At 33.6% G+C, this 12,289-nt stretch overlaps 1 protein-coding gene across 6 annotated transcripts in view; it reads right to left on the reverse strand.

The window, feature by feature from the left end:
- Positions 1-12,289, reverse strand: part of PTPRK (protein tyrosine phosphatase receptor type K) — a 569,905-nt gene that overhangs the window by 14,974 nt on the left and 542,642 nt on the right. For 5 of the 6 annotated variants that reach the window (XM_079939939.1, XM_079939937.1, XM_079939938.1 and 2 more), the window contains 6 exons: positions 11,616-11,703; positions 10,447-10,523; positions 7,715-7,751; positions 6,312-6,409; positions 5,783-5,899; positions 1,140-1,294 (listed from right to left, as the gene is read on the reverse strand). In XM_079939939.1, the coding sequence (XP_079796065.1) occupies positions 1,140-1,294; positions 5,783-5,899; positions 6,312-6,409; positions 7,715-7,751; positions 10,447-10,523; positions 11,616-11,703 (572 nt within the window). Of the gene's footprint in view, positions 1-1,139; positions 1,295-5,782; positions 5,900-6,270; positions 6,410-7,714; positions 7,752-10,446; positions 10,524-11,615; positions 11,704-12,289 lie in introns of those variants that run through there. The other variant, XM_079939941.1, reaches the window with a different exon arrangement.

The following is a 12,289-nucleotide window of genomic DNA, read 5'->3' on the forward strand; positions in this document are numbered from 1 at the left end:
CAAGGTTCTCTGATGGATGGCTTTTAAAAAAGAAAATTCTTAAGTAGCTGTTTTACAGCACAAATTCTTGCAATTTAAACCATTTAATAACTTTGTATGCCTCAAATTTAGTTTTTTTTTATTCTTAGAAGCTTTATTCATACTAACCAAAAATTGGCACCAAAGCCAATATTCATCAACAGGAAAATAGATAAACAAATTGTGATATATGTCATAAAATAGAATATTATTTAGCAGTAAAAGGAAATAAACTACTGATAAAAGCAACACACTGGATGAATCTCCAAAACATTAAGTTGATCAAAAGAAGTCAGACGCAAAGAAGACATAAGTATGATTCTATATATGTGAAGTTCAAGGCCTGGCAAAGCAAATCTGTGGTGATGGAAATCAGAATAATGGTTGCCTCTGTGTGGGAAGGACGATAAACTGGAAAGGGTATGAGAAAACTTTTAGCAATGATGGAATTATTATCTTCCCCCCCCCACACACTGTATTTTATTTTTACCAAATATAGTTTTAAAAGCTGGGATTCTATTGGGAATTTACTAGATAGGCAAGAAATCTCTATCTTTACCTACCATTCCAAAATATAATATGGGATTTGCAAAAGTGATCTAAAAAAAAAAAAAACCACAACACGCACACAGATGTTGCCACTAAAAGGCAGAGTTTCTACACTCGCAATTATAGACAGTACTACACACATTACGATGAATATATTTATTTCTGAAGTTTCTATTTTATATCTTCCTTAGAGTTAACTTTTATTTTATTACTGTTTTACCTTATCTGTAATACATGAAAGCTGAAATCTTGTAAGCCAGCGGTCCCCAACCTTTTTGGCACTAGAGACCGGTTTTGTGGAAGACAATTTTTCCACAGCCCCCGGGGGGGTGGGTAGGGGAATGGTTCAGGCAGTAACGCCAGCGCTCGGGAGCGCTGGGGAGTGGGAGATGAAGCTTCGCTCACTTCTCTCTCTCTCTCTCTCTCTCTCTCCCCCTACCTCTTGCCCTACCGGCTCAGGGGGTGGGGACGCCTGTTGTCAGTATGCATTAGTTTTTGTGCTTACAAGCCTTGTCTGGATATTTTTAAAAAGCTGACTGCACACAGTCAATGCCATTTGGACTACCACTTACCTGCAATGCACAACGATGGGGCCAGCGCTGGGAGGGTTGGAGAACTTGACCCGCCGGATAAAGGAAAGAAGGCCTGTAGCATGGTAGGGTACTCCATGGTCAGGCCAGCCGGTGAAATGGAACTGTTTAACTTCACGCATCTCACTGTATCCCCTCTGTGCAAACATGTAAAGAAGTGTTTTCAAAAGGACCAAAATAGAGCCATTAAAGACAACCACGAGTACTAGACCTGATTGACAATGAAAAAAATCAGAAATTTATCAAAGACCATGCTTTTTCTGAGAAAGGATGCTGACATGGCCTAGAAGCTTACCTTTATTGTCAGACAACTGCCAAAGAAAGAAAATTAGAAGTCTTGCTCAGTTCTATAAGTCTGGGTAAATTGTATTTACCTTGACAGTCTGTTCCTTACTTGGAATGACAACACATAAAATGATTAGGGGAAAAGGAAGAAATGGGAAGTTAAAACGCTGCCCTATCGACCCAATGCACTGAGTTCTCAAGTGGTGTATAAAAGCAACTTTCTACTTCTCACCTCACAAAGAGATTTTGATGCCTTGCTTATCCATGTTGAAAATAGTTTTGATGTATAGCATGTAGGGATTTTCCAGAACAGTACTACTCTAGATTGGTTTGCAAAAGTATACAGACAGCTAAACTCTTCTTTGGGCAGACTATTTTTCTAAACTCTGTGAAAGAATTCAGCACACAGAGGATTATTTATGGCAACAAAAATACAAAATGAAAGAAGCAAAGCATCCATCGTCATGTCTCTCTCCTGTTGGGTTAATTTAAGAGAACCCTTTCAATGCACATTTCAAAGCTCTTCCCTTCCTTTTCTTTTTTCCCCCTTCCTTTTTGTTAAAAGAAGCCTGTACATTGTAGTAGCAGTGCTTGGAGAATATAGATGAAATGCTGCATAATTTATTTTTAAGAATCCACATTTGTAGCCCCCCAAACCCCACTATGATCCATATATTTCCAACTCTACTGTGAGATCTGTGAATCTCAGTTTCACTTGTTCCTCAGAAAAGGTGGGAAAATTGCATGAAATAAATGAACTAAATTGAGAAAGTTTATCTTTAGATTCCATCTTTTTTTTTTTTTTTTTTTTTGCGGTACACGGGCCTCTCACTGTTGTGGCCTCTCCCATTGCGGAGCACAGGCTCCGGACGCTCAGGCTCAGCGGCCATGGCTCACGGGCCCAGCCGCTCTGCGGCATGTGGGATCCTCCCGGACCGGGGCACGAACCCGTGTCTCCTGCATCGGCAGGCGGACTCTCAACCACTGCGCCACCAGGGAAGCCCTAGATTCCATCTTAAACAGACTAATACCACCCAAACCTTGGAAGCCAGTGATCATATCTTATAATTCTTTTTCTTTCCCGTTCCTAGTACAATACCATACAGAAAGCAGGGCTCAACAAATAAGTATAATAGTGACAATGATAAACATCACAATGGAATTGTGCAAATAAAATCACTTTCTTAACTACTTTTCAAGTCAGCTCCAGTGAGGAAGGCCATAAATTATTCAAAGATCTGACTTTAGACAATCACTTCATCTCCTCTGCATTGATCCTTTTGCTGGAGTTGCTGTAAGGACCTCGCTCTTTTTAGAAAATTTTAATATCTGGCAATGCATGTTCCCTTATTGTTCATCTTACTTAAATATTCCTGAGTAATTTTCAAATATGTGATGTAAAAAAAAAATCACTCTTTTTCAGTGTTTTTTCTAAATAACAAGAAAATAAAATAAAAATAAAACCCCAATAATGTTACAATGTTAACAATGTTAGCAAGTCTCCTTATTTTTCTAATATAATTAGAGTATGCCTATAAATGTCTTTTAAATAAAATTAAGTGCATTACAATATCTATTAATAAAATCCCATGGTTTTGCTCCTGTAATGCACTAAAATAATGAAATATCCTGCTAGATTTCCTACCACAGTTGTAAAATCCTTGTATTCTTAAAAAACAATCATGAAATATCATGTTGCGATCTTTTCTTAATTCACTGCTGGATTCAAATTTTCAGCATGTTCTTGAATGAAGTTGGTCTGTAATGTATGTGTGTGTAGATACTTGAGAAAGGGAGAGAGAGACTGAAAAAGAGAGAGAGACAGAGAGAAGAGCTTGAGAGAGTCCTATTTCTGTGTGGTTCTGTTATCACAGTTATGCTAGCTTTTAAAATACATTTAGTTGGTTTTAATGATTTTCTATGGCCTAAATAGTTTGATTAACTTAGGCATTAGCTATTCATTAGTTATTCTTTAAAGGTTAAAGAAACCTCAATTATGAAACCATAATACAATTTTAATGGCAAATTTTAACACTCATTCTATTTTCTTTTACTATCTGTTCAGATTCCTAACTCTCTTTGAGTCAAATTTTGGAAATTATTATTTGCTAGAATATCAGTGTACCTAGACTAAAATCTGTCTCCAAGTTCACACGAACTATTTTTTATAATTTTCCTAATAGCACTGTAACTGTAGTATACACCTTTTGTGTTATCTAATGTTGCATATTTTGTTTTGATTGTTCTTCATTTGGAATTGACAAGTGGTTTAGTTACTTTATTCCTCTTTTCAAGGAAATAGCTCTTTGATTAAATTTATTCTTTTTTGTTTGTGTTTTGGTTTTATATTTAATTTTTCCTTTGTTTTATTGACTTTTTTTCCTGATTTTCTAATTTTATGAATTTTCACAAGATTTTAGACTGCCTTTCAAAATAGAAATCATTTTTGAGTATATATTTTTCTCATAAGATAACTTGTGGGAAATTTTGACATGAAATTGTTTATCTTTACAATATAATTTTAGTTTTAAGGCTATAGTTCAAAGATTATTCAAAAGAGGCTTTGGTGATTTCTGAGCCTAATTTGGGGGATCATTGGTCAGTGATTTTTTTTTTATTTTCCATTGGATTTTGGAAATGTCTTGAATTTTCGTTATACATTCAGATTTCCTTTATAACTAAGTACATGATTGATTTTTTATAAAACTTTAATGAACTTATTAGAAGAATGTATACTCTAAATTCTCTCTTTCCATAATAATGGGATCTAGCTATTCATTAAATCATGCTTGATGGTTCTTTTCTTGAAATCTCCTACATCTTTGCTTATTTTTTTCTACTTGATTTGTCTAAGAAATTTTCATACATACTTTATAGTTGTGATCACCATAATCATGTTGTTCTGTATGATGGTACTTTCCATTTAATATTTCCCCTAATTATTTTTTATGATGGTAAAATTACTTATAAATATCATTTGCAAAGAGTGGTATTTCCAGATCATAGATGTGTAATTTAACTATCTATTGTGGACAGTTATGGTTATCTATAATTTTCTATGACTATATATGAGTCATTGTATTTTTAATAAATTTTTTAGGATAGATTCATAGAAGGTAAGTTTCTTGGTCAAAGGACATCAATATTTTAAAGTTCTGTAGATACACTGATTTACAGAGGGTTTATGTCAATTTAAGTACAATCAGCTACATATGAAAATATCTGTCTCACCATATCCTTAAAATCAATGAGGATTAGAATTCTTTTTTAAAAAGGTCTGGCTGATTTGAAAGTACAAAATGGTATAGCATGAGGTTAAACATTTTCAATAGGCAGCTTAGCAGTTCCTTTTTTTGGGGGGGATTCTATTGTTTCCTTTCTATTTATATTAACGCTATGAATTAAGAATATTAAATAATCACAGATTTGTTTTGTTGCGTGTACATCTTTTAATTTGAAATTTTTTGATACAGATAATTTTACACTTTTGTGTGGTCAAATTTATTAAACTTTTCTGCAACAATGTATGTTATTGCTCCTACGTCTTACTTCAGTCTACTTACACTGCCCACTCTGCTTCAGTCTTTCTGATCCTGTTAAAAAAAAGTCAGATCATGTTACTCCTGGGCTTGAACCCTCCAATGGCTGGCTACTTTTACCTTTAATACAAACTAAAATCATCATAGTAGCTCATAAGGGCTCACTTATCTGGCTCTGTTATTTCTCTGACTTTATCTCGTATTTCTTTCCCCTTCACTTACCTATCTCTGAATACCCTAGATTCCTGGCTGTTTCTCATGATGACAGGAATATCATGCCTTTAGGTCTCTGAAATGACTCTTCCCTCCATCAGGAATATTCTGCCTGGGACAACTTCCCTGGGATATGATCCTTCCCTGGGATATATAATAGTTGTATCACTCACTCCCTCATTTCCTTCAAGCCTTTACTTATGTCACTTTCTCAACAACTCCTTTCCTGATCATTCTGTTAAAACTGTAGGCCATTCCTTCCTCTACCTCAGCAATTTTCCCTACTTCCATTCCCAACATTATTTTTCTCCATGGTACTTTTCAAAATATATGGTGTATTTGTTTATTTGATAATTTTTAATGTCTTTCTCCCCTCAACAGACTATAAGCTCCACAAGAGCAGGGATTTAATATGTGTCCCAAGATTTAGAAACATGCCCGGCACATGTTATGCTCTCAAATAAATATCTGTGGAATGAATGAATGAATAGATTTGATAGCATCATCAAGACAAATCGTAACATGGATTTTAAGAAAAAAAAAAAAAGTTTCAATATACATATTTTTGTAGAACTTTAGGGTACTTACCCTTTCCAGGGTGAATGTCCTGACTACATATTCAGCAAGTGGTTCCATTTCTACACAAGTTACTTTGAAGTCACCATAAACTTCAGTATCATCAGGCCAATACTTATAGCACTTAACCTAAACAACAAAAAGTATATATAGGTGAACCTGAGTATATAATACCCATTAACCAAGATGATTTAATTTCAGTGATAACTCTTCAGGTCACAATTAAAAGACAGTGTAAAAATCTACAAATGAGATAAAATAACCTGTTACACAATAAATAGAAAGATTTTGTGCAGTTTCATAAAAACATACAAGCCTGATAATGCAATTAGATTCTAGTATAAAATCAAAGCTTACTTTATTTATTATTTTATTTATTAAATAAGAAATAATTTCTCAGCAATCAAAGACTCACTTGAAATGGTATGCCTAAGAATTTTTTTTCAAACAATTGAATGATATTCTATTTTAAGTGTGTTATGTTTTGCTATTCAACTTACAGTCATATTCTGTGACACACAGATTTTTTTGTGCCTCTTACCCGGCCAACTTCAACTAAATTTGTAACCATCACAATGCAGGCGGACTGCTCTTGCCAGATCATTCTCCAGAAATCATATACTGTTTCATGAACTGGGCCTATAAAAAATTAATTTGAATATTATGTTATCAGAGAAATTTTGTAGTTATTAAGAAGTTTAGACAAGATAAAAAGCACTATAAACTAAATGACCCAAAGAAGAAAAATTAAAGGTGTAACACAAAATGTCACTGAAAGTACTTAAATTCAGTTCATATCTAAATTCACACTAAAGGCAAAAACATAGGCATGTACAAGTTTGTTTGTTTCAGTTTGCCTTCTATGTTTTCAAATTCAGAAAAGAAATCACTAGTTTTTAGGGTACTTATATCTATCTCTAAGTTACTTTAATGCATCTTCATGTACATGTCAAAATAGGAAGTCTTACACCACCACCAACCAAACAGCACATATTACCAATTAAATATACACATATCATTTATAAACAGTGCATGTTTAGGGGTTAATGAAGAACTATCATACATATAAGGACACATTCTAATCTTACAGTATCATCTCTGAACTGCAAAAGCAGCTGCTGGGCTCTACTCTACCCTATACCATGAAACCAGAATATTATTCACCATGGATGATCTTTCTAACTTTAAAGAGTTTATAATTAAACTCAATTACACCAAAGATATGTGAAAAACACTTAGAAAATGACCTCTGTCAAAAGAGCAAATTAACTTTTGTTTTACTTTCCTCTTTTATAAAATAAGATGTGCAGGTTTCTCTTCTGATGGTCAGTGGTCAGTTTGGGGAGATAACTAGAGTGGTTTTGGTGTTACTGTTAGTATACTTTTATTTCCCAGTGTGCCACTATAACAAGATTTCTTTACTGTCTTCTTATTTTCCACGAAGAATGAACTCGACTAAGTTCCCTTTAGCCCTTTGTTTTGTCTTAGTCTTGACTTTAAAACAATTGTAGCAAGACAGTCCAGTATTTCATTATAGCAGTTTTGGTCTTGGGTACTATTACGTGCCAGGCCGACAGACTCTGTTGCAAGAAAACAGGCACCTTACACAAGATGAGATCTAACTTGCTTTCATCAAAAAATAAGTAATTTCTCTGCCCATCCCTGTTGACTAGTGCTCTGGGACATCAGGATACTAAGAACCAAATCTCAAAACTACCAGCAGCTTCTCGTTTACTTTTAATTAAAAAAATAAATCAAGGTTTAATTTATATACATTTTAAACAGAGAAAACAATTGGTATTATACAAATGAATAAAAAGCAGTGTTAAGCAGAAAATCTGATCTTTTTTTTCCAGTTAATTCAGATAAAATTACAAAAAAAATCACATGGATGATTTAAGCAAGTTTGGTTACTCTATTACATTTAAAAAGGCAAAGTTTTACCTTGAGTTGCAATGTAGTGGCTTGGTCTCTGGTAGCCCTAAAATAGGAGCACAAATTGGTCATCATTTTATATCAGCGTCAGAAATAAATGAATGAAGGCATAAAAAGATGAAGACAACCTCCTGTTAAGATTAAGTTACAGTAAAAAGTCCAGAAATGAGTAGTGAACTCATAGTTCACTTCTCAAACCTAGGTTATCTGAAAGGTAAAAATAAAGCAAAAATTAAATATTTTAAGGGCTCTGATTAAAATATATATTACATAATTGAGTTTTGTTTGCTAGGAAATAACTTCATAGATTTTGTTTGGTTTCACTAAAATGTTTATGCCTTCATGTTAATCTTTAGTCATTCATTCCTGGCAAAATTGTGTTCAAAAATATTAATTCTTATTTTACCATCCAAAAGTACAACACACTGCATTACAAATAGACAACGACATATTAGAACCATAAAAAAATAACAGAACATTCCAATGTTAGAGCTGGACAATGCATGCGTGCATCAAGTCAAAGTCCTGCTGAGATTTTTTAGAGAATATTTCTGTTCTATAATATGTTCAGGAATCTGCCAAAACTATTTTGTGTGTGCTGATAATATTAATTTACACACACATAATTATAGGTACACACATATATAGGGAAAGAAATCTTTTAAAAAATGCATCTTATCCTGAACAAAAGGTTTAGTATTTTTTTCTTTCTTTTTTTAGTGTGCCTTGAGTTCTATGTGGTTAAGCACTTAATATTGTTTCAATAAAGAAATTATTCCAGATAAGGGATAAGTTGTTAGCTGCTTTCAACTGGTTTGAATTCCAAAAGACCATGAATAGCAAAAATGTTAATGGTATAATAAGGTTAAGCTTTGACTTTGCTGTGTCTTGAGCAAAGGGCTTTAGTAAAAGCCTGAGTTAGCAGACCATCTGGTCCTAACAAAAATATCCATAAGACATTTGGTCCACGTCAAGGTTCTTGATATTTACAGGATCCCTTGGTTGTGTCCAAAATGTCCATAAGACACTTAGTCTATGCTGAAAGGCCCTTAAAATTTGGTTCCATCTAAAATGTGCATGAGCTTACTAGGTCCATGCCAAATGGTTTCGGATGGCACCAAATATCAAGAACTTTTGGCGTGGACCAAAGGTCTCCATGGACATTTTGGATAGGACCAAATGTCCTGCCAGGGTCTTGGCAGAAAACCAAGGTTAAACTAAATAGGTAAGAACAAGTATAAATTTGTCAGAGGACTGCTGATATATTTACTCTAGAGAGTAGACTGTTAAGTTTAGTTTTCCATGTTGAGATGTCTGATAAATTTGAAATATTGAACGAGAGTAAAATGATGAGCAGAAATTTAACCAATATACTCAGAGACTATACTTAATAAAATTCATTCATCAAATATATAAATAATGACAATTCACAAAATAACAGTAAAACATGAGCTTAATAAATGTGATAAAAATTATTTCCTATTTATAGAAATTAGAAAAAGTTGGGTCCTCATTTTCGTATCTTTTATGTATCTAAAAATGTATCATATATGCTGCAATACTTGATATTTCTACCTTTTGCCTCACAATTAATGCATATTTAGAATTAATTAATTTCAGCACACCTAGGTTTGGATTATTTTTTTTAAAAAATAGCTTAAGTTTAATGAGTGCTTAATATGTGCTAGGCATTGTGCTAAATGCTCAACATGAATTACTTCATTTAATTCTCACAACAAAATGATGAGGTTAGTGGTATTATTATTACCCCCACTGTAAAGATGAGGAAACTGAGGCACAGAGAGATGAATCAACATTCTCACAATTTCCAGTGTGATTCTGAACCAGGAAGTATGAACAGAGCCTGTCCTTCTTATATGTAATGTAATATATTGCCTCCTTAATATTTTATTTTATTTGATAATTACTTTCCATTAAATAAAGAATTTACATGTAGATATGTTTGCAACCAAAACTGAACAGCAGAATGTATGATCAAAACAAACTTTCATTTGTATGATTCAATATATATGTGTGATATGCGTATTTTACAAACGCAGTTTAGTAATTATTTTGCCTAAGGATTTTCAATACTTTACAAACCAATACCACACACCACAAAATAGTCTCCCTACCCAGTTTTAACATCAGAAGTCAAATGTAAAAAAGTAAAATTTCAGAAACACTAATACACATCATACTATCCAGCTTCTCACATATGTTTGGGGAAGGGTAAGGAATAAAAACCAGAAACAGAAACCATCAACAAATAAAACTCGAGTACATAATAAATTGTCAAAAGCTAAAAATGGTCCTGTTTTTCTAAACATAGAAAAGGGAAAGAGGTAAAGTAGATCTTTACACATGTAAAGGAGTTACAAAAAAATGAACATAGGTACACCGTATGAGGCTAATTAGGGGAAGCATGCAGAGATAGCTAGTAGTGAGCATTAGTAGTAACTGTAATTGAGCAGTTAACATTAAATATTTATGATAGGGTGCTGTTATTTACATATAGTGGTACTTACATCCCTGTACAGCCAAATCTACAGCCCAAACCAAAGTCAGGTGTGAAAGAAAGCACAACAACGTCAGTAAGTACTAGGACGTAGAACAAGGAAAAGTGTACAGTTTGTTCTTTATTTTAAAAAGCTAGCAATCACTTTATAGGTAATAACAAGCAAAAAGATTTACATATATAAGCCAACAAGTTGGGCATACTGAAGGATAAAAATACTTACATCTATATAGTTGGCATTAATGTAATCTGAAGAAGGATCATCCTCAACAGGTTGCAAAATTACTCTGGAATGATCATCTAAATTTTTTAAAGGATAAAATAAAAGCTATTAAATTTTCCCCCTGTTCTGAGACAATGACCCTAGTAGAGACTTAAAATAATTCGGTGGTTAACAGCTGATTATCCATAATATACTTTCAAAATTTCCTTGGATACCAGTCATTTGAAGAAATGCAAGAACTTTAATGAGCTCATTACTTATTACAATGATAATATTCTGTTAATAAAGCTTCAATGACTAACATTTATAGTCAGAAAGCTTTTACGGGACATGATAATGTCTGATAAATTATCATTTGAGTCATAAATTTTTCTAAAGAACTGAACTTGCCTTAACTCCTAATTTTGCTTGTTAGGCATGATTCTATATGGGTGGGATCTTTTCTCCCCGTACTTTACAGAAAATGAGCCACAGAACTAGGGAGTGAATTTCGAACCCCTGCTCTCAACTTGTTTTGTGAGAGTCAAGGTTAAATTCTGATGTATTCAAAAGACAGTGTAAAATAATTTAAATTGAGAATAAAGTGGTCTAAGTAAATCAGCAGTTAGTTACAAGCTAAACTATCTGTTACTTTTCTTACTGCCCCTTTGGTTTCATATGATAATCAATTTATTTATCTCATGAATACACTGTAAAGACTTCATCAGGAGGAAGTCCCTTATGATAAGTAACATGGAACACCTGGGGTTCAGGCACTGGCTCCAAGAAAGGAAATATGGTATATGGAAAGAATAACACTCCCACCTTGAATATGTTTGGTGGAAGAGTTACAGCAATTTATCACTGAAAAAATCCTTCGTATTTGTTATTCTAATATTTTCAGCTGTTAATGACACCCCCATATATTTATGTACAAACATAAAATCAAGCGGCACGTTATCTCCACAGGGTGAAGAGTCTGAGTCAATTAATTAATGAGGATGGTGACAATTTCTGAATCCCTGCCAATAGCCAATGCTGTTCTAATATTAAATGGATTATTTTATGAACAGATGTGTCACCCTCTGGGATTTTTTTAAAGTTTAAAACCATATAAGGAGGAATTGCAAATTACTCTTTACCTTCTACACACAGTATTTACATTCACCAAGAATTGTAAGAGAACTTACACGCTATAATGTTTCCATATCGGTTTTTTGCTCTATTTTGATCTTTTTTAGCTACATCCCAAGATGCTGACTGTCCTTCAAAGAAGCTCTAGAAAAAAAAAAACCAAAATTAACAAGCGCACTGAATTTAATTCCTTTTCTTGAATCAGGTCTGTTTGTTCTGAAGACAAAACAGTAAAAGCCGTCTTCTCTGGGAGGAAGGGAGTACTACAGCAGTAAACAAGTTCAATTTTCAGACCTCAAAGCTTGTTTGTTGGACTCCTACTTGCTCATCTTGGATTGGACTGAGTTTAAATTAAGGACAAGAAACAACTTTAGGGGAAAAAAAGGACCCTGAAAGTATTTCAAATTTAAGATCACTATAACTTTGTGAGATGGAAATAGAGGAAGCATCAATAGCTTCAAAACTACTTTTAATGAGCATCTTTCAAAAGTATGCTTCCTTTAGCATTTCTAACAGGAAAAAGAAAACCTGTTTTCTCCCATAATTATTCACTAAATCGTGTGCAATACACCACATTTCAGTTTCTTTGAAGATCGTGGAAAGGACTGAGTCTCTACAAGAGACCATATGGAAATTAAAAAGAGCCACTATCTCCAAGAATCTTGGAACAGATGAAATTGTTGATTGGTTTAATTACCATATGCAGCAATTTAAAATATGGGTATAGATT

The sequence above is a fragment of the Stenella coeruleoalba genome (assembly GCF_951394435.1).
Source record: "Stenella coeruleoalba genome assembly, chromosome: 12".
Lineage (NCBI taxonomy): Eukaryota > Metazoa > Chordata > Mammalia > Artiodactyla > Delphinidae > Stenella > Stenella coeruleoalba.